The sequence below is a fragment of the Triticum aestivum genome, chromosome 6A, assembly GCF_018294505.1.
Source record: "Triticum aestivum cultivar Chinese Spring chromosome 6A, IWGSC CS RefSeq v2.1, whole genome shotgun sequence".
In the NCBI taxonomy this organism is placed as follows: Eukaryota; Viridiplantae; Streptophyta; class Magnoliopsida; order Poales; family Poaceae; genus Triticum; species Triticum aestivum.
Window position 1 is genome coordinate 6,783,568 of NC_057809.1, and position 23,778 is coordinate 6,807,345.

General features: G+C 45.0%; 1 protein-coding gene across 2 annotated transcripts; it reads right to left on the bottom strand.

The window, feature by feature from the left end:
• Nucleotides 1–8,838: 8,838 nt before the first annotated feature.
• Nucleotides 8,839–22,269, bottom strand: LOC123129928 (two-component response regulator ORR21). 2 transcript variants are annotated; one of them, XM_044549892.1, is made up of 7 exons: nucleotides 22,036–22,269; nucleotides 21,799–21,954; nucleotides 21,277–21,636; nucleotides 10,974–11,056; nucleotides 10,163–10,824; nucleotides 9,601–9,639; nucleotides 8,839–9,027 (listed from the first exon to the last, which is right to left on the bottom strand). In XM_044549892.1, exons 1-5 carry the CDS (start codon nucleotides 22,166–22,168, stop codon nucleotides 10,183–10,185), a joined length of 1,374 nt encoding a protein of 457 aa, XP_044405827.1. In that variant the 5' UTR covers nucleotides 22,169–22,269; the 3' UTR covers nucleotides 8,839–9,027; nucleotides 9,601–9,639; nucleotides 10,163–10,182. The 2 variants fall into 2 exon arrangements, with proteins under 2 accessions (XP_044405827.1, XP_044405828.1); XM_044549893.1 differs by lacking the exons at nucleotides 8,839–9,027; nucleotides 9,601–9,639; nucleotides 10,163–10,824; nucleotides 10,974–11,056 and adding an exon at nucleotides 15,468–15,909.
• Between the last annotated feature and the right edge of the window lie 1,509 nt (nucleotides 22,270–23,778).

Consider the following 23,778-nt stretch of genomic DNA (forward strand, 5'->3'; position numbering starts at 1 on the left):
AACTGCTTTTCAAACTCATTGAACTTTTGTCAAAATCGATGATCATTTTTGCCAAATTCGTGAACTTCTTTTCAAATTCCGTGAAGATTATTGAGTTAACATTTTTTTCTATTTTTGTATTTTTCAAAAATCAATGTTTGAGCGCTCAACTAGTCAACTATTGACCGATGAACCAAACGAACAATCAATTTTGCGGCAGAGCGCTACTCGCATTATTTTGTCGGCCCATGAAAGGGCATGCTTGAGCTTTGGTATCTCTAAATAGCGCTGAAAACGCACAATAGTAGCTCCCCTGTTTAACCGCCTGGGCTATATACCGCCCTTATCAATTCATATAGTGCTGGCGAATAGCAAGGCACCGTTCGCTGCGTGCTGCAAGTTAATCGAGGTCTGGTTTTCTATGTTTTTATTTTGTCTTTTAGCTTGTTAGTTGTTTTTTCATCAGTTTTCTTTGAATTTTTTATTGTGCTTTAGTTTCTTTGTTTTCTTTTGTTTCTTTCTAGTTTTTTTCCTTTACTTCGTTTTTTTCTTTTTTTATTTCTTTATTGATTTTTATTGTTTTCCTTTTTTTCCAAACATGCATTCTTTTCCCTCAATATACAATCTACAGTTTTAGATCATGCGTGAAACATTTTTATGATACACTTTGGGCATTTTTCAAATATATGATGTACATTTTTGTTAATAATGAACACTTTTTTGAATACACAGTAACATTTTTTAACAATACTCATTGTAATTAGTTTAATGTTGTAATTAGTTTAATGTAAGCAAATGTTTGTTAACCTATGGGGACATTTGTTTTACATTGTATAAATACTTTTTAAAATGTCACAAACATTTATTACTGAATCATTGGAATTTTTCTTGAAAATGCCTAGTACATTCTTTATTGGTATGAAACGTTTTTTCCCGTACGCAAAAGATTTTATTTCAATTGTATATTATTAAATGTGAGCAAGACATTTTGAAAACCCATGAAAAATAATTTTAAATGGGATGTACATTTTTCTGAATGTCCGAAACATCATGACTTATGTGATTTTTTAAAATATATATTGAACAAACTTGTAATAAACAATGAACAATTTTTATAATAGATACTAAACATTTTTGTCATATATGCTGATCAATATTTTAATACATGTTGAGCATTTTTTGTCTATACATTGTACAATATTTTGATACAGAATGCACATTTTTGTGATATATGCTGAACAACTTTATGGTACACGATGAACATTGTTGTAATATATGCTTAACAATATTTAAATACACATTAAATAATTTTTAATATATACTGATCAATTTTAAAGTACACAATGAACATTTGTTCAAAGCGTGTTCAATATTTTCTTAATATAGGGTGAACATTTCCTGAAATGTACAATCAACATTTTTTGTATATAAACACACAATGAATTTTGGATAATATAACGGAAAAAGTACTAAAAACCGAAAACATGGGGCATCGGGTGCCAAGTTTCAGTGAAGCCGCATTGATGCCGCTCAAAAAGAAAAAAAACAGATAGCGGGCGTTTGAATAGTAAGTGGACTGGCCCATTATCCACTAGCTTTGATGTTTTTTCTCCAGTCCTTTTCCAGTCTTTTTTTATTCAGCTAGTTTAATATTAAATACTTTATAATTTCTATTTAAAAAATCAGGGATTTCACAAAATATTTTTGAATGACAGAAATGTTCTTGAACTAAAATCATATTAAGAAATATAAAAAATTTCCATCCATTTTAATATAATTTCCACTAATTAGGAAAAATCACGATTTTAAAATCAATCGTGATTTGGTAAAATATTTGTGCTTTAAAAAATGTTCATGGACAAGAAAATTTTAAGTGCTTTCTAATTTTTTTTCTGAATTCAGAAATGATTAGTGAATTAAAAAAAAATATGAATTTGTAAAGTGAGTCGTGAATGTTCATAAATTTGAAAGTAATTTAACAATATATTCGCAAAAAATAAACTTGTTCGCAATTTCTAAAAATGTTCACGGATTTAAGAAATATTCAAGAATTTAAACTCTTGGAATATTAAATGCATCAATTACATATAAAAATCAAATTCCGAACATTCCAGAATTCAAAAAATATGTGCGAAATTTAGAAACATGTATTTTAATATTTTCATGAATTTTAAAAACATAATGAACTAAAAAATGTCATAGAATTAAAAAACAGGAATTAAAAAATATCGATGATTTAGAAAATATTTGAAGATGTCCATGAATTTAAAAAGTGAAAATGGAAAACAAGAAATAAAGAAAAGATAATAAAATACCAGAAAGAAAAAGAAAGAAATTACAAAAAATGAAATGAATAACCAGTCAACAAATAACCAATGAAAACACATAGCTAAACAAAGCAAAACTATGCCGGCCCAATACCATGTGTGCGCTTAGATGAAGCCGCTGTTTTGTCTCTAACTAGCGACGTAGGTGTAAAATAGGAATCGCCTTATCCTTCAGTGCACGAAATATGAAAGGCCAGATCATCTATGGATAGATATGACAAGTTAAATATCGTTCATTTTTGGCATGTTACACACTTTACGCACCCTCCAGCACTTGTATCAAAATAGAGTGTGATGGCCAAGGGGTTTATAGGTCTTCTACCATGGCCGCCTTGATTGCAGCCTGCTACAAGCCACTTGGCATGAGTGACTTCTGTTTGCACTCGGCTTCCTCATTGTATTCCTTCACCAAACGGGACATCCAATGTTTAATATGATCCTCCCATGCATAGTTCGAACCCAACCCTAGAGAGACCGAAGCTCAAAATCCAGGGAATCAAGAACCTTAGTGGTATATGAGTTCCACCTTAAGGTTAATGAGACTATTCTCGATGAGACATGGAAACAACTCATCTAGCACACACCTATTATCTTCCGTCCCACGATTCTCAACCTATAAAAGATGGACCAGACCAGGCTACATCATCATATCTTGTACAACTATGTAACTTATACAAGTAGAGGTATATACAATTTGTCAACAACTGCCCATTGTACGGGGGTGCTAGTGGTAGCAAAGCTGCAGAGGGGAGGGTAGTAGGCTAGACAAAGTGTAGTCATCGTTGCACCCAAAATTGTATGCTAATTGAGCACTTAACCAATCCACTTATGTGAATCATTACAAACTGAGAAACCCTTTTCTGTGTTTTGCGGGTCATCGCAAAATGAGAACTCCGTCCATGAATTTTCCTTGTACCCAAAATTGTGTAACTAGCTAGCTACTTCTTTCTTTCAATTTTGCTCGGGTCATCCCTTGCAGGGCAAGGCGTGACTTCTTAGAGACGTTTAAAGTTCCAGTTGATGCCACCATCACATTCCAGTGCACCCTCCTGAAGATGCCGACGGCCCAAAAATTTAATTGTCTTGTCACCAACGACACAAACCGCACCTACTTCGGTTGCGCTGGTTGGAAAGCCCTTGCAGATGCTTACAAGATGGAAGCTGGGGAGAGAGCCACGTTCTACCTCGACTACGATTGTGACGAGATTATGGTCTACTACAAGCCTGCTGGCAGCGATGATGGTTCACTTACTCCGGACTATGACCCTAACTCCGCCCGCCGAAAAGTCGTAGTTATCTAGTTGGCATGCATGAAAGGTATCATGTTATTATCACCTCTATTTATTTGAACTTGTACATTCCTATGTATGTTACTTTGCCTACTTAAATGCTATCATTGGATCTATTTATAGTTGATTTATTGACTGTTCTTTAACTGGATTATGCTGTCATTTTGGCTGAAATCACTGTTGTACAGCTTTTATTTCAAATTTGAAAATCAAATTACTGGCGTCGACAAAACATGGATGTCACAACTGATGACTAGTACTGCTGGCGTGGACAACGCGGCACGCCATTACTGTCCAAAATATTGATGGCCTAGGTGCCAACGCCATCGCTAATTTTTAACACTGATGCCATATTGATGGCATCGGGTGTCCACGCCACCAAGGCTGTTTTTGGCATGCCGTAGCTAGGCTTTTCTCCACTAGTGAAGTGACACCGGCCGCTGGGTGTCACCGGCGTGATGGGACCGCACATGTCGCCATGCATGAGTTCGAGCTGCTTGTCAGCTCTGTAATTGGCCTTCTGGGGAACGGGGCATGCCGCTGCTTGCCAGCGAGGCACGCCTCGCAGAGCTCGCCGGTGTGCTCGACGAGAGGGAGGTCGCGGACCAGTCCGCCGCACGCCATCCGTTGGATCTCCTCGAAGTGCAGGTGACTAAGGCGGCCATGCCACTTCCAAGCCTCGCCGACATGATGCAGCGACAGACATGCGGGAGGTACAGGGGTCAAATCCAATTTGTACAGGCGATTTGACGCGCGGTGTACCTTTACCAGGAGCTTGTGCCGTGGATCGAAGATCGTCATGTTCCCGTCGCGGAGACGGATGTCGCAGCCGAACTCGTCCATCTGCCCCACGCTCACCACGCTGCTCTTGAGACGTGGGATGAAGTAGACATTGGTGAGAGCGCGCTGCATGCCGCCGTCCACCTTGAACACGATCGTCCTGCAACCTCAGATCTGCACCATCGAGCCGTCGTCGAACCGCATAGTGCCGATGATGTTCTCATCCAGCTCGGCGAAGACACCGCTGTCCCCGGTCATATGGTTCGAGGCACCAGTGTCCAAGAACCAGGTGGTTCTTCGCCTGCTGCTTGTTGAGGAAGACAGGGAGTGAGGTGCTCGCCTCCCCCGTGGCCAGAGTCCCTGCCATGGTGGCATTGACGAGGACCGGTGCAGGAGTTTCGAGGCCTGCTGTCATGACCGCAAGGGCCTCCACCGCGGTGATCCCCGCCATCTCCATCAAGTGAAACGCCGGGTCCGCGTCCTCGTCGGCCTGCGCAAGGTGAGCTTCCTTGCGCTACTTCTTCTGCATTCACTGGTCCAGTGCCCTTGGATGCGGTAGTAGCGGCATGTGTCTTTATCTTGGCCGCTCTTGTCGACGTAGCCAGCGCCACGTCCGCACTGCGGGCCACCGCGAACGCCACCACAACGCCCACCACGGCCACCGCCAGATGATGATCCGCCACCCCCCTGAAGCGATCCCTTTCGTACGTCCTAGTCCTCCTCAGTGAGAAGCAGACGGCCGCCGGAAGACTCGGTGGCGTTGTCGGTGATCTGATCTTGCACGACACGGAGGCGACCCATGACCTCGTCCAAAGACAGGGTGCTCACATCGAGAAGGGTTTCGATGGCGATGGCAACCTGCGCGTACTATGGAGGAACACCACGCAGGAACTTGGCGACAACGCTGGACTCCTGAACATTGTCACCGAGGGAGCGCAGGTTCGCCACGAGGGTGAAGATGCGCATCGAGAAGTCGTCGATCTTCTCCCTTGAACAGAACGAGATGCCCTCGAACTCGCGTCGAAGCCACCGTGCGTTCGCCCCGATCACGCGGGAGGCACCCATGCGCTGAAACGCGATCGCCTCCTAGGCCTACTTGGCAGTGGCCTTGGCGCCGATCGGACTCACCATGTCCGGCGGGAGAGTTCATAAGATCGCCGCCATGGCCTTGCGTTAGTCATGGAAAGGTGCGTCACCGGTTTCAACAACATCCCACCAGCCCGAGGCCTACAGGTTTACCTTCATGAGCAGAGCCCATTCTGCGTAGTTGGTGCGCGTCAGCATGGGGTAGAATCCGGCGGAGCTCGTCTCCCGGATCACCTGCTGGTACACCACCACCTCGTCGGCACAGAGATTCCTGCTCCTGCCCCGGGACGGCGACGCCGCTCTCATGCGTGGAGGGGTCTGCGAGCCCTGCCGGGCGTTCGAACCGTTGCCGCCGGACGACATGGTCCCACACACGACTTGAAGCTCTGATGCCAAGTGTTGTCGGAGATGCCCGCCGGAGCACCTCCTACCTCTCTCACTCTCGCCCCTTCACTCTTTGAACACAGATGAAGAAGAACAGAGACAAGTGGTTTTGTGCAGTGCAAGTTCTGCTGCTTTTCTTTTTCCTTGATCCTTTATTCAGTGATCGAGATTAATGCCGAGATGCTCGCAACAACCCCATCGTGCATGCGCCATCCCACGGGCGAAGTCGTGCGGCTGGCTTCCTAACTGTTCATACGGGACACACAACGATCGTGCCCTTCGTGCGCTAACGGAAAACTGAAAAAAAAATCTGAAACTACCGAACTTTCTGAAGAAAAACTAACACCTATCGACTTGGCTGCCATAGCAGTGTTATTTTTGCGCAACTGAAGTAACCAACAATAATTCGCAAAATGCACAACCTTCGACCACCTGTTAGGCATATTTTAACATATTGGACTTCCAAATTTGCACTATGAGGGCAGTACCTAGACAATATTCTAGGTGTAGTTTTGTTTATGACTTTTAGAATTCTCCCTGTTATACCATTTTGTTTGACATGTTTCTTGTCAGTACATCACTCCTCAGCTTCCGGTAAACTACGAAAAGAGCAATAATAATGTTAGACTTATTTTGTAAAATCAAGAAATACATTGTACATATTCATTTTTTACATTTTCCCGTTAAGGGCATCTCCAGCCGTTGGCCTCACAGGAGGGGCAAAAAATCGCCCCCTGGGGCGCACCGGCGCTAAACCGCGCACTGGGGGCGTGATGCCCCCCAGTTGCGGCCCCCCACGGGTTTTTAAAATGTTCAAATTCGGCGCAAACACAACGCAAACACGGGCAAGTTCGTTCAAATTTAAACATATTTTACAAAAAAAGAAAAAAAACTACTGCGGGCTACCCCCGCCGTCTCCCTCGCCGCCCGCCTCGCCGCCCGCCCACGCGGTTCTACATGCCAAGGAGGCTGTAGAACCGCGTGTAGTCGTCGTCGTCGTCGTCACCCCTGCCTACGCCTCCGTCGTCCCTGCTGCATCCCTCCCCCGGTTGGCGCGGCGGGTTGGACGGTCCGGGGGCGTCGTCGTCGTCGCTACCGAGGACGACGACACCGTCCTCGTCCTCGCGCCCATGTTTGCGGGCGGTGATCTCCTCCAGGGCCCGGCGCTGCCGGATCATCTCCTCGCGCAGGTAGTCGTCGCGCGACCACCGCACGGCATCCTCATCGGAGAAGCCGCGTTGGGCTATCTCCTCGTACTTCGGGGGGAGGTTGGACTCCACCTTGGGCTCGACGAGGGCGCCGGAGCTGCGGGTACGCGCGCTGACAGGCGTGTCATGGGGCTCCGGCTTGACGGGGCGGAGGTGGAGGCAGGGAGAGCCGCCGGACGAGGAGGAGGACACCCCGGTCTCCATGCGCCTCGACGTCCAGGAGCTTCCCCGGCGGCGTGAGAAGGACGGGGGAGCGGGGTACTCGAGGCGTGGCGTGTTGCCGCCCTCGATGTACTCGAGGACGGACTCCAACGTGCGCCCGGGCACGCCCCACCACTGACGCCGGCCGGCGGCGTTGAACCTGCCGGAGGGCACGACGCCGTTGGTGGCCTCAAGCTGCTCGTCGTGCCGGCGGCGGAAGTATGGCTCCCAGATTGGGCTGTCGGGGACGTACCGGGGCCCCTCCCTTGCCGCACGCGGCAGGGACAAGCGGATGCGTGCGATCTCCGCACGCCGCGCCGCGCCGGTAGGTACCGGGGGCACCGGCACGCCGCCGGCGTTGATCCTCCACGCCCCGGGCACCCGCATGTCCGGCGGGACCGAGTACTCGGCCTCGAAAAGGAGGCGAGCCTCGTCCTCGTGCAGATGACGGCGCCCGAATCCGTTCGCCGCCGCGCCGTCGCCTGGGAAACGCTCGGCCATGCTTTCTCAACTGGTGACGGCGAGAGGAGGAAAGGGGGAGAAATGAGCGCGTCGTCGGTGGATGATCGGGGTGAGTCTCTCCGGCGCGCTTGCAGTCGGCTTTTATAGGCGGAGACGCCGCGCGGTAGGCTTGGCCGGCGCGTTATGCGTGGCGTGATTGCGTGGCGGCCGAGGGACGCGTCGCCCAGCCTTCACTGCGCCGCCCGTGAGGCATCAAGGGAGGCTGACCGGCGCGGCAGCGCGCGGCAGCTTTGGCATTGATTCGCCACGGGAAACGAGGCGATGAGGACGACGAAGTGGCGAAAAGAGAGTAGAGTCGCTGACGCGGCGGGCCCGCGGCTCTTCGCGCCAAAAACGATTCGCCCGGCGCCCCTGAGCGACCCCCGGCGCGCCGGGTTCGGGTTGGGTCTGCCGGCGCCAATTTCGACCCGAGCCGGCGAAAACTGGGCTCTTCGGGGCACGACTGGGCCGATTTTTTGGCGCCGGCAGACAAAAAAACGCCTGGGGGGCCTTTTTGGGGGCGCGGCTGGAGATGCCCTAAGGTTGCCGAAATTATCGTCACAATCTTGCAATTTTACCAATGGTGACAGCCATCTTGTCTAGCAGTGCTATGCTGCTGCGATACTGCTCATTTGTGGGAGCAATATTGGTCAACTTTGACCCTCGGGGTGTACCCATAAAATAGGACGAACGGTTGCATTTTATTACTCTCACGGGTGTTGCAGCTGCCTGTTTTCATCTGAATATTTGTTCATGCGAAAATAAATATCTTGAATAATCGCCTAAACCTATGTTGCTTCGTTGGTGCCCATGGTAAGGAATTGAATGAGGGTCTGGCCATGGTTGTTGTTCTTATTTTATATTTTGTGCAAGATAAGAGAGTGTTATAAAACTATATTTATCTACTAGGTAAATCAAACTAAACATACATTTACTTTTTATTTATCTGCGCCATACGGAAATGTTGTGGAATGAACCAAGATTGTTATAGATCCACTACGGTTGCAAAATAGATACTGGATGATATTTATTTTTGAAATATTTTGTTTTGAGAGAAATTTGTAATAACACTAAAGTACTTCACAAAAATCACAACAGTAGCCAACAACAGTATACTATGATCACACAATTTTTAAAACTGATAATAATTCATGCGGTGAGCATCCAGTAAGCTTGCATCTTTGTCCATCACTAGGTTACCATCTTCATGTTTGGACTTAACACCAATATCACTCATGCAACAACTCTTGGTGCAATCAATTTCTCCCTTAACTGCATATAAATAAATTATCAAAATATTCAGAAATCTAGAACACGCATACATATTTAACAGTGTCATCTGACATAAATGGTAACAATCAGTAATTATGAATTTCTTGTACTTCTGATTTTTACAAGAAACATAATGGATAGTTCAGAAGTTGCCTAAATCTGAGAGGATATTAAATTTCACTCGAGCCCTGCATTCTGAAAAAGTTCAGGAGCAGATAATGAAAGCTCTTAATGATTAGTAAAATTGTTGTTCAGCGGTGCTCAATCCCCTTTTTCCGTTATTTGGAGCCAATTAAGTAACACACAATGTGTTTCATGCTTGGAGAACAGTAAATATAATTTCTAATTGCTTCATCCTTTACATAATAAAGTTACTTCACAAATTAGTGTAAAAAGAATTGTAACTCCATCATACTGAAATCTGCTACACACGGACGTTGTAAAGCATCTTCACTGAAAATTTAAACATGTATTTGTAGTGCGTAGAATGACATCAATTGCAAGATCATGTGTAGGTCCCAGCGTACCTTCTATAGAAAATTTTATATTAAAACAAAGAAATCAAAAACTTACATTTTTGTGATTCGAAGACCCATTAATCCATTTGACTACCTGCATAGTTGTTCAGATAAAACAAAATAATGTTAAAATGTTACATAGACGCACACACATGGTACATGTGTTAGTAAAAAAATTGCAGCAATGCTCTTGCCAAGGAAAGACACACATGAACGGAGGTGAAGGGAGCCGAGAGAAACATCACAGCGACGGGGCACGGTGGCAGCAAGGATGATGAGATCAGATTAGGGTAGCAGAGGGAGCTAACAGTGATCGTGAAGGTGGCTGATAGACATTGGCCCTTGTGAAGCAATTAGTCCAACAGTTTCGGGTGAAAATGCATCCCGAATTAAAAGAACATGGATGTGAATGGTCTTTATGTTACCCCCGTTGAAACTAAACGGTAAGATGGGGCTAATGCTGCTCCCCCTAGTAGTAAAATGTACCGTAAAAAGGCTCTGTACAAAAGATTTTTGTGATGGAACGGGGTGCAAGGGTACAGGAAAAATGGTGAAATTTTGAAAGGGACAATGAAACGAAAACACCCATGCATGCAAATATAGAGAACAGTACGTACATGTGCTTCGCAAAGTTTTCTTATTCCTCCATAGTTAGCCCACCTCCACCTGATGTGCCGGCTGTTTCAGAACTAGTGTTGCCCCAGTTGAGAAAAACACTGTCAAGGTTTTTAGGCTGCACTGCGCTGGTCTGGCCAGCAGAAGCATCTCCACGCATTCCATGTTGTACTGCTGGTGCTAGGTTGGACGACAATGATGCACTTACCATGCTTCCACTTGTTATAACTCCACCACGACCCTCATTACCATTACCATAACTATTATCACTAGAATTACCGTGAGGATAACCATAAGATTTATTATTGCCATTACCATAATGATGATCATAATCATTAGCACTGAGAGTAGCATAATGATGATCATAACCATTTATGTCGCCAATGGCATTACCATGATGATAACCATGACCATAAGCAGCACCTGCACCAAGATTAGTTGTGTGGTTCCCATTTCCAAGAATGACATAGTCAACTTGTGATGCACCACCGCTTAGCCAACTGGTTTGGTTAATATCTCTTGCTCCCTGGGACCTCATATGGAATCTGTAACTTCCCTCACTTTCTTGAGATTCCGAAGAGTTCTTGGAAGTATTATTAGAATGTGGTGGCCTAGAGCTTGGCATGGTTGATAGCCCACCCTTACGGCAGTCGCTTCTGTATTTCTGAAATTTCAAATATTGTAAAAACATCAATAAATGGGTGCTTGATTACTAGGGTACCATTCCTGATAATTTATGTCATGATCATATAAATTTGATCTGTTAGTTGGTTTCAGATTAAAGAAACATCAGCTAGGTAGTCTAAATCTTACCTGTAGATGGCTACTGACTTGAGCTGTAGTTACATATATACCGTCAATCTCCAAAAATTCTCTTATATTGTTTGGCGTGTCGTCTGTATTAGAAAAGAAAAAAGAAAAGTGGCTAGAGCTTAGAAAGATAGAAAAATCACAAAAAGAATGCGCTTTGTTTATTTCAGGTCTATCATACTAAGTTCGCCCTAAAAATTCCCTTGATTATACATGCCAATTGTAAGAAGAAGGCATCTAAATGATCAGAGCTGGGCAACTAATTCAAAGAAGGCATCAAAGTGAAGGGGTCATAGTTTTAAATAGCACGCTATCTCAGCGCTATGACGACACTGTATCATTTGGTGGGGCATCACGCTAAGCCATTTAGTGCGCTATACCTCAATTTTTTATAATAAATTAAAATATTAAAATTTGCAATTGCACAGGGATAACTAAAATCTTTCAGCAACATACAAGCGTTCATAGAATCACAATATCATTTCGTTTATAATGTGATATAGAGAGGTACATATGCATGTTATGTGTTATCATATTTATCTAGATTTGTCCAAATACAGGCTTAAAATGACAAAGATATAGAAGCAATGAATTTGTTATGCATTAATGATAAGTTATACATGGGGAAAAAATAAAAACCTTTCTGTTAAAAAAATGAATAAATCCTGTCAAATATGAGATAATTTAGCTTGCCTATACACAGGGGGTAATTAAAGGGTCAAAATGTTCTACATGAACTAGACTTATTTTGTATTTGAGTAAACTGAATTGCCTAGGTGTGTTTGTGATACAAATGTGTAGCTAATTAGCTACAATGTTTTTGGACATTCTCTCTCTATCTACCCCTTTCCCTCCATCTCTCCCTCCCTCCCTCCCCCTCTCCCCCCCTTACAATAGCTATGTGCAAAATCCATTTGCAAGCATAAACCCCAAACGAAGTTATCCGCTCTAAATCTATATCAAACATACACAATTACAACATTTTTGCTAACTCCATTGTGCATCCACTACCCCCACATGAACCAACATGTAATTTGTAGTGCTACAATCAATGATTTTCCACATTTGGGGATGGCACCTCTCAAATGCAATTTGCCTGGATGGCTGACGGCAGCCTGCCAAATCATTTTAGACGGAGCCACATATGTGTTTAGGTGTGGTCTAGAAGGACGAACGCATATGGTAACAAGACTGAAGAAATTGGTGTCTTACAACCCTACTTATATTTAAAAAATGGTTGATCTTAAAGATGTATCTATTTTTGGGTGAGAGGGCTTTCAACCATTCTAGTCTTGGTACTCAAATATGGTATAAATTATGTGTTCGCCACTCATTGCTCAGTATCTAGAAGTCAGAGGATAGATATTGCAATCTCGACTCCCTTTTCAATGAAGGAAGTAGGAAAAGTAGGGCAGTTTCCTAAGCTCACCCATGGGGATTCATTGCCATTGTCGACCTAGGCGAGGAAGAGGACGTAGAAACTTTTTATGAGCAACTGAACTGGCATAGGCAACACGAGAGGCTTTTTGAGGCCTACATACCATCACACGATCTCCATAACCCATGGTTCAATGGCATTCCTCCTAAAGTATCGCATATGGGAACCTTTAGGATTTGTCGAAACCAATGCATAGTGCTTGTTAGATGAATCTACTTGTGATATTAGACGTAGTTCAAAGGTAGAATCATGGTTGCCATGAACAAAGGACAAAGTTCATAACAATTCTTGCTCAATGCTCACCATCGGTACATCTTGAAGCAATATCTATTTTAGAAGAGATTGCATTGAACTAATAGTGTGTCATGTTTTAACTGAAACATGGTAGAATTTTGAGTGTTTGTATGTAAACATTCTCTATGGCAGACATGGAGGATAGACACTGGAGACTCCGCTCCCATGGAAATGAAGAAAGTATTATATATAGGGTAGCTGCCTTGGCTCACATCAAGGGTATCACTCGAATTGCTGACTTAGGCAAGGATTGGCACTTTAAGAAGGTCTAGAATGGCATGTAAACTAGAACATAAATGACTTCCCAATATAAGTGCCATGATATGATATCACGTGCCCCTGCCTTTGTTCGATGTAATGCTATCTGCCACCTCTCATGCACAAATTGTTGGAGCCATGTAGAAGCCAACAAGTTGACTACTTTTAGAAAAACCTCCTCGTGACATTTGACATGTCCCAAATGCAGGAACATAGGGGTAAAATGATATAAGGGAAAAGTTCATATCATTTATGTATACATTCTTATAAATAGAAGATCTTAACAAGACATCCATTTCTTGTGAATAATAGTATATTATTTATAACTCATGGTACCACATACACATAATATATAACTAAGCTTACTCTAATTAACCAACACTTTCTGTGGAAAAGTTGGATGAAATATTATGAAGCCTCAGTGGGTTGTCAATGAACAAAGTGGTGCAATCAAGGAAGTTGCGTTTTCTCACTCGAAGCGTGTCACTTGTATTATCGTTATAGGTGATGAAGAGGTCGTAGATGCTTTACAAGTTGTCAGACTAGTGTAACTGTGGTAACATGGGTAACCACATTTAGTGTTCTAGGACTTTATTTGACATACTGAGCTCCATTGTTCTCATGCACGATACACGCCTGTTGAGACCAATGTGTTAAACTTTTAAATTTCACTAAGTAATTTACAGTAAGGTTGTGCATCACAATGTTGCAGAATTATTTTGTATGTATTCTTCATGATCTGTATGTCATTTTATTGTTGATGTCCATACACAAAAAAACTTTGAATGGCAATTATGTCACTACATATTGAGTTAGCGTAGAAAACATTATTTTACTTGGTAAGCTTGTAAGGGTGGACATTTGATACATCTCAAGGAAAATAGGTGAGAAAAATTGTCATAACTGGAAAAGGGGGTGGACTGGGATGATAGAATAAATAAACATAAGAAAAAACCTTATGTATTATTCAAGTAGGGTAGGTTAATATATTTGTATGTTTACTCAAAGTTTTGACATAGGAATGTTTGATAATGGGATAACGGTAAGAGGTGTATATTCTTGTTGATATGTTCTAGCTATATTATTAGTACCTCATTGTACCACCCAAATATGGTAGGAAGTTCGTATTTATTACATAGTGATTGCCTTGGCAAGGTGGGGGCAGATAGTAGAGGTTTGATAGAGACTTGTCAATGAGGAAAGCTAGGATAATCAAGTCCACTACCCCCAGCTTACCCCAAGTGTGTCATTGCAATTGTTGTAGGTGGTAGACACTTCCATAATTTACCGATCTAGCATAGCCTTGGCAACATTAGGGACATAATGATATTTGAAGACCATTGGATTGTATACTCAGACGTCTTAGTCTTTTATTCGATGTAACTTGGTCATCGTCTCCCATGTGTGAGCCTCTTTGTCGAAGCTAGTGAGTGAATGTTAATAGTCGCCCAACAAAAGTATAGAGAGTCAAACTGAATACGTCTGTCACTATATAGAATTTCCGATGTCCCTTCATATACTCCTTATGTGTGTGAGCCGAACTCAACGGTATCACCACAGAATCAATAACCGCCTTTGAGATGTGCTAATGGAGCTAACTCTTTCCCAGGTTCCACCATGGCATGGTTCATTGCTGCTGACACATGGACTTGTTCTACTCATGATACTATTGGGCATGGGTCCAGGTGGAAGGAATCCCAACCCCAAGCATTGACATAGGTCTCCGTGCTCACTGATCTCGTAATATTGGAGTCAAGAGGCGGTGCCGCATGGTGTCATCGTGTTCAAATTTATTTTTCCTATATTGCCTTCAAGAACATCTTTGTGCTGTTGTGCAATCTCAAGTCTATTCAATGGCGATATTCATTGCATTGTGATGAGTTTCTTGTTCTAGGTGTGGTCTCTTGCATCATCTTTGATCTTCGATCTTCGATGATACATACAAAGCACCTCCCTGCACCGCATGTGATTGTTCATGTGGTGGTGGCTGCCATGATCATCGTCTAGGAAATGCTTTGTCATGCACAACCTCGGCCCTCCTTAATTTTATCCATATGTAAAGTTGTAACATATGCATGATTTTATTATGAGATTTTTTTACCATACCCCTACTGCTAGGAATAGAGCGGTATACATCTAATCCCATCATTGATTAGGGCAATGTAAAACTTCCCTATTTTTCATAGAAACAAATTTCTTTGTTTGTAAGGGCCTAATAGGCAATATTTCGTCCTATATTGTTCATACATGGACAAAACCTCAATATCCTCTTTTCATCCTCTTCATGGTGGTTTGCTCTATTCATTTAGCCCCCACTGTGCTCGTCTAGCGTCTAGTCACCCCCCTCAATGTCGCACGTCTGTGATCTAGTCAATGTCATAGGCTGGCACATCCATGACCTCGCAACCGTGTTGCAAGTTCATGACCTTGTTATTGATCAGGGGTTCAATTATCTAAGCTCTAGCTGTATTATTGCAATGTAGAAAATATGTGGCAATAAAAATTTCTTCCAGGTGACAGCTGCCACAACTACCAAGCCATCGCTGAATTTGAAGCATGCATTAATATACAACTAAAATTTTGAATTTGAATTGAACATAGCCAATCTACAAAGGGGAATTTCCAATGTATAATTCTCCAGAAATTTGATCATATGCTTATTAACAAGCCAGTGGATGAATCGAACTTATGATCATAGATATAGTCATTCAGCTTGTCGCTTGTTATGTTGATGCAGGTGTAGTAGGTCCTTTGTAGAAGCCACTTAGCAGCTCCACTGAAGTCACCACCAAAGAGGCCATTGGGCACCAAGAGTGGTGAAAGCACTCTGAACCACATCATGGCGGTCATGACTCCCTTGGCACATGTCATGTACGTCGTCTCCATGTGTTATTGCGAGATGAGATACTTTCTGTATAGCCTCCTCCTTGACGACGACGAGCTGCTCATCTACGAAAAAGAGGCAACCCGCTATCAAAACTTAAGAAGAAGTAGACTGGGTGTGTCACCTCGATTAGCTAGCGGGCCAAAAACTAGGATATTCCCAAACTGCACTCAAATTACATATACTGCTTGCCACGAATGAGCAGTGATGTCTCTACTTCTAACCCCAACTATTCCACCAATATACATCACATTGGGAAGTTTGATCTCCATGGTTGAATGGCATATATTAATTATAGGGTACCATAAAAGAGCACTGTATTGTAAGGTCACAACCTATGTATCCTGACCAGTGACCTCCTAAAAGAGATGTCAAAGGTCTGGTGTTGTAATGCCTTTGAAGTAAATATATTAAGATTGGGATCCTTTCTACCTTGTGATTGTCTTGAAAAACTAGTCTCTTGTGGCTTGCAAGAAGAGATCACTAACATATATAATTAGACATGCTTTGTTTGAGAATTAGAGTACTTCATATAAATAATTGAATTTTTAACCTAACAGAAGATATTCGATATGATTATTATTCAAAAGTTCACTACGGGGAAAGCCCAAATGAACATTTTCATTAGCCGTAATCATGGCAGAACATTAGAGCTACACAGTTTTAGGTCATTGACAAGCAAGCAACCACCAAGGAAATGAAAGGCGCACCAAGGCAAGGCAGCGAAGCCCAACACCCAAAATTCTAAGATCGATTAATATATCATAAGTGAGCATCACCATAGACACAATAGGACATTAATGTCAATTTTTCCCATAACAATAGAAAAAGGGAGCATGCTGGTTGCGAACATCTAGGCATTATGGCTCTCCCAAATGTTCCTGAGGATGGCAAGACAAACTGTGGGGTATAGGTGAGGGTGATCCGTGAGGTTGAGGGTGCTGACAAGGCACACCACCTCCAGCGTGGTGGCAATAGGCACATTCAGTGCCCAAATGGCATGGGCGTGGATGCATGCCTAAAGCAGGTGCTTCAGGGTTTCTTCACCACAACAGAAGACATATGCTACGGTGCAAATGTTGTGGTGGTGGTGGAGATGGGTAGTTGCTGATGATGGAAGAACCAAAGGAAGAATTTACATTTACGGCGACATAGCTATGCTAGGTCATGGGCGGCGATGGTGTCCACAACATGCATCACCATGCTTAATTAATACACCATATGTGTCATGAACGAGGCATCGGAGGGGTGCATGATGTGATGGTTCGACACCTTAGATGAGAGTGATATCTTCCCCAACTCATCACACAGGTTGCCAATCTCGGTGTGCATGAACGCAGAGAGACTAGTTAGTCGGTGGTCTTCAATGCACAAAAGGATAGTCGCAATGCATGCCTTGGGGCCAATGAAGTGCGTGTAGAGAACGGGGAAACGAGAGTCCAAAGTCTCTTCACCCCACCAGAAAGCCATGTGCTTCACGTTTCCACGGCTTGTTGGTCTCCATCTAGACGATATTGCACTTGGCACTAGGTACACTGATGTCATGGTCCTAGAAAATTGATTTCCATCTCTTCACAGAGGCGGCATGTGTGCCTTCAACAAGCTATAGAGACCCATGGTGTAGGTAGGTAGGGCAATGAGGATGGCTTCGACAAAATTACCCTCGCCAGCTGAGGAAAGCGGTGTGCCACACAACCTAGTGAGCCATTTGTGTACAAGTGAAATGGGAGGGATGAGGTCGATGATATGAGCTTGTGGATGGAGAGCGGAGGCCCAAGTACTGTTGCGGGAAGCTGGATACCAGACAACCAAACACCGAGTCCAGTTTTTTGGCAATCTCTGATGCGACATTGAGAGGAATGAACGTGCACTTGGAAAAGTTGAGGGTGAGTCCAGTGATTGTCGCGAAGATGTCATCCAAATATAGCAGCACTGGGAACGACAATAAGGGGACGAGGGGGTGTTTGGTGGACATCGTTGGCACCAATGGTGAGGATGAGGAACTGTAGAACATACACAACTAGGAGGAAGAGGTAGGGGATAAGGGATCCCTTGACGGAGCCCATTTCGGTAGTGATGCAATTGCTGGGGATACCATTCATGATGACTACAGACCGACTCGACGTGTTGTGGTCCTAAATCCACTTTCGCCCGGGGGAAGGGAAACCACTATTGCCACCTAATACATGGAATCTAATCCTGTTTGAAGTGAAGCTTGAGCACCACCGCCGGCACACTGTACTTATGGAAGCATTGCATGAGCTTCACGGTGACGATGGAATTTTCAAAGATCCATCGCCCATGGAGAAAGCATGGCTGCTCAAAATGCACAAGGAAAGGAATGTCCGGCTTCTGGTGAGACATCATGACTCACGACAACATCTTTGGGCGGGGGAGGGCAATTTTGCAATGAGATGCGACAAATATTTGTCAGAGAAGTGGGAGTGTCAACCTTGAGCAGGAGGGCAATGAAGGATATGTTGATGCCGAATAATCAGCCTCCTGTTTATAGAACCATTTTGTGAGAGCGGTATGATGGGGAGATGTGACCATAGGCATGCTTGAGGAAAATCGGATAATACCCATTAGGGCTTGGAGTAGTGTCAGGCTTCATTCCAAAGACAACTGCCTTGAGCTTAGAGGCAGAGAGCGGATACACAAGCAACACCGCCTGGAAGGCATCCAAGAGTGTGTGCGTCATGAGGAGTTGGAGGTTAATGTTGTCGTGAACCGATATCTTCGTGCCCGGGAGCGGTTGGTAGAAGTCATGAAGGGTGCATTTCATTTCGCGATGGGCGCGGTGCTTAACCCCATTTAGATTGAGGCACACGATCTACTTGTTGAAGAATTGGGTTGATGCACGGGCATGGAAGAAGTAGAAGTTCCCATCTCCGAGTTTGCAAAAGCATATTTTGCTCCTATACCACCAAAATTCCATACAATAGTGTTCATGGGGAGCAAGGGAGTGTTTCACGAGGGAGAGTGCAAGAGGAATTTAGGGTTAGGGAGACCATCTTTCTCCTTTAGGTGATCATGGAAAAGGGTTGTGATGTGACAGTTCTTGGCGATGACATTGCGGTATTTGAGCTGCTTTGAAAAATCTTAAGCCCACTCCAGATCCGCTTTAGATGCAACCCGAGACAATTGGTCGGCTATAGGTCAGGGGCGCTACCGCAGTGGCAACCACATGGAAAACAAGGTACCCAACCCATTGCCCACCGAACCAGAAGATGGTAGCACATGGAACCGTCGTAGTAGTGATGATGACGATAGGGATGTGCCCGAAGGCGTGAGAGGGGATGCAGGTGATGGCAGAGTCCGGCATGATCTAGCACCCATCGTTGTTCACAAGGAACATATCCATCTTGACGTGTGCGGGGGGTGAAGATTTCATCAAGCTAGACCCGGTCGAGGTGAGGTAGCTCAAATAAAGTAGCAGCGTTGATGTAGTCATTGAAGAGGAGGGTGTCGGTGGGCATTGAAGTTGTCATCTTTCCGCACTTTAGGGTCACGGACAAAGTTAAAATTGCCCATCGAGGCCCATGGCTGCCGATGCGTTGCCCATATCAGCAATATTCTCTAAACACTCCTCTCTCTTGCCCATTGCATGGGCAGTATGCGTTGGTGATGGAGAAACAAACCCGAGATGTGGGGCAGGAAAAAGGCGTCGAGATGAACTCGGGACTTTAGTAGATAAAACTAGGCCGAAGGCCGGATCGTTCCAGGTGGCGTCGACGCTAGCATAGCCTGGCCCACAACAAAACCAGGCACCAGGTGATCTCCCAGCATAGCTTGCTTGGCATGGCATGGTGCGGCAGTGGAGAGGAAGAAGCAGCATCCAGGTCGGGGGAAGTTGGGAGCGGGGTTGTACGGAGACTCGGGGATGGGAAAGACAGGCATGTTTAGGAAAACACGAAGGCCGGAACCTTGCAGGATGCCCTCTTGTGCCCAGAGCAACTATGACAAATGTAGAAAATAGGATCTCAGCAATCTTTGACACAGTAGCTTAGATAGAGGGAGTGGCCCTAGAGGCAAGAGAGCTCCGCTTGGTGATAGGCTTTGGGAGAGGAGCGAGGCCCTTGAGCGGAGATGGCCAGGGATGGGAAAAGGCAATCTATGCGTAAGTGAGGGAGAGGTTATTTTATATAGTGGAGGCAACAAACATGCTGACCGAGGCTGGCCCAGGAGCATGCGGTGCACATGAGGAGGCGAGGTGGCAAGTGGTGGGGTGGATGAATCACATGGGCTAGGGGCAAGGGCTAGGAATGTGAGGGGAGCGACCACATTAATGTAGATGAGACAGGATGGGGTAGGTCACGGTAGTTGTCTCTCCTAGTCGCTACAACACTCAAGTGTTGGTGGTCCCAGGCATTAGGGGGAATTAGAGAAACACTGCAGCCGTTGCCAGGGAACTGCCGAACTGCCATAGACCCAGGAGCAAACGGCCCACTCCTGGAAGTGGAGCCCAATCCCTATGGCAGTAGTGTAGTTTGAACAGGGGATGCGCAATGGTCAAGGACGAGTGGAAGTGGAGGAGGCTACGACCACGGTGTAGATCGTTGTGGGAGAGAATGAATTTGCCACCGTGGGGGTGGCAATAGCTTTTTGGAAGACAAATCCAACACAATTAGTCGTGAAAATCGATGCGAGGTAAGCCAATCCAGAATGTCAATGCACCGATGACCAATATGAGGTTGCAGTAGTCAAAGCTGGGGAAGGGAAAGGGCTAGAGCACAACCGGGACGTCAAAAAAATTGGCCAACGAGGGAGAGCAGATGCTCCGGGACGAACCCCTATAAGGTAGGTGCTGACCGGGCCGGTGAGCACAAGTTGCTGGTCAAACGACTAGACGTGGACAACCAAGGAGGCCAGGAATGGGTGGTGAAGCCAATGCGAGTGGACTGGGGGATGTGGTGAGGGCCGGGGAGCAAGAGGAGCGCTAAGAGAGTGGAAGGGGGAGGGGGGATGATGGGGTGTCACAACTCAAGTCTACAGAGCTACCTAATATACATATGTCATCGATTCAATGAGTTACCGCGCTACACCTACTAATGAAATAATTATCCTCATCCAACCAAGCCAAAATATATTCCAACCTACAATCCCATACTACTCATATGCATCACATGCATAGAAGCTATCTTATATATACAGCTTGCAGAAAAGAGAACACTCTCAAGCTACTCGTGATCCTATCACCTGGTCCCCACCCCAAGAGAGACCACTCATATGTCAGCAAGTTTGGCCACATATCTCTATCTAGTAGTACCAAACTATAAAACATGTAGTGAGCACCCAATTATTAAGAATAAACTATGTAGTATGATGCATTTATTAACAACAAAACAAATAAGCATGGAGAAAGAAAAGATGGTCCACATGTTGCTATCCTGTGTTTGACCATGCATGTATTTTGTATGTATCTCACGCACCTCCTGTTGTCTTTAGCTGGGTCACTGCATTGACGAACAATTCATGCATCTCTGTAGTCCACTCGACCTTTTTCTTCTTTGTGGTCCCCAGCTGCAGGCCGCCCCCGGAAGCCCCCTTGCCCTTGTTGGAATCGTTCAGTCCTTGCCCTCTCTTCCTTGGCGTGTCATCCAGATGGACGCCTTGGCTGTGGCGAGGGTTAGGGTTCTCCGTGGCTGCGCTGGCGGCTTTGCGCCTCCACCGCACGACGTGCTGCCAGATGAAGTATATCTGCACGTCATGTAGGGGCTTGTCCATCAAGTAGCAAGCGCCTTCCTGCAATCCCCTTTCCCTTGTCTCCATGGTCTCGTCGCCCGAGAACACTGCACAAAAGCAGCATGCACATCTATCAGATCTACAATTTCATCTATGAGTATCAGTATGTGTATATATATATATATGCCTACAAACAACCTAGAACATGGATATGTTTGTGGCATGTGTTTATTTATAAAAAAATATGTGTGGCATGTGTGAGGACTTACTAAGGATGACAGGGTAACGTTTCCCGACGCGCTTGACAAGGCCGAAGCCGTCCATCCCTCGTCCCCACGTCCGTGCGACGGTCATGATGAAGTCGATCCCATCCGGGTTCTTCTCCACCTCTTTCAGCGCATCTACAGGCGAGGCGCTGGCCGTCACTGCACCGAGGCGGCCGTCGGTCAGAACACAAAGAGCAAACTGGGGCAAGAGATCCAATATTAATGGACCGGACGACGTACCTTCGTAGCCGCCGCGCCGAAGCATCTGCGTCAAGGTCTGGAGGCAGACGGGATCATCGTCCACAGCTAGGACCTTCAGCCCCTCTGTCTTCATCAATCCCGTGGTGGCCATGTCCTCGTCGCCGTTCGCCATCGCCGCCGCGCGCTCCGGTCACACGCGCGTCAAACTCTTGCCCGTCAAGGCTGAGCGTGTTTTGGCCTAGAGAGTGAGGAGCGTGCTCTCGCCTAGAAAAAGTAGAGGGCTGCGTGCTGAAATTGAAACTGAAAGTCGAGGGCGCCCAAATAAGCAGACACGTGTATGCTGTACAGCAGCACCAGCATGAAGAGACAAAACTTTACAGCAGCACCAGCATGAGGAGACAAAACCTTATAGCAGCACGATGAATGCTAGCTAGCATGCACAGCCGTTACAGTCAAACACGCAAAGCATGCACCCAACCATCTGTATTAGTATTATTATTATTACATAATTAAAACAGAAGCGAAAAAAGGGTACGTGGTGCATCCACAAACACTAAAATATCTACACTATTAATTTTGTGTATTAATCAGCCAAGATTTTTAAGAAATACAGAACCTACATTAACCATAGTCCGGACACGTGCCTCCAAGGAAAAAAAATACTGAAAGGTGAGTTTGTATTCTCCTGTCGGTTCTTCGAAATGTGTTGCATCTCCAATCAAGCCGGTGTCATGTGAGAGAAGAAGACCGCGCGGAAGCTTCAAGCGGAGTCCGATGTGTATGCTACAGGACCCGTGCATGATTCATGATCAAGATCACACGAAGCATGTCCGGTCTTGCACCCCTAGAAGCACGAACTAGTGATGTGGGCACGAAACAATGAGACAAAAACTATATCTTCAAGATGGAAGCACTTTAACCGTGAAGCACCCAACTGTCTTTTTTTTAATAATAAAACATGGATTGACTTTGTCGGGTTCACCGTCACAATATACTTTCTTCCTATGAATTTTACGTTTTCAGTTTGAATTTAAAGCATATACGCGAGGTGGCACTATACTAATTTTTTGCACATTGTGTTCCTGAAAAAACGATTCCTGAGCGCTATGTGTGGTATGCTTCCTGCCTGGGCCACGAAGTCTCATTGGGTCTCGGCTGGGCTTGCTCCAGTCCATCAGCAGATTGTTAGAGAAACAACCAAAAAATAAAAGTTGCCAATACGAGGGGTGAAGACTACCGCTCAGCGATTATTTTGGAACTCTCATGACTCACTCACGGAGAACATGTTGACATGCAGCAGAGTTTGTCATGCGATGCCAGTTACCTCTAGCATACGATCGCTGAAGATGATGTTGGTCGTGGTGTAGAGTCCATCGTGTGCCGCCGGCTCGCCACAGCCTACAGTCGCAAGTGACAGACAACGATGTCCAGGCCATGAAAGAGACAACGTTCAGGACCACTAAAAACACGCCATTGGAAAAAAGTGTCGTCCGCAATAGTCTTCTTGACATCCTCGGTGTCAATGTCGGACACAGATGCATCTACGAGAAGAGGATGTCCCACGCGGTTAGAGACAAGAGACAGAACCTCCTGGTCGTGTCATGCAATGAACATAATAAGTGGTCCATTTTGCCAAGGTCTTCTCCACAGAGGAATATGGCAAAAGAAACAAGAGGACAAGAAGAAACAAGATGAAAAGAAACATGGTCTTGACGTAGATCCAATATGGTGAGCCATACATTGTGGAGTGTAGGCATTTGATGAGCAAAACTGTCTATAGTA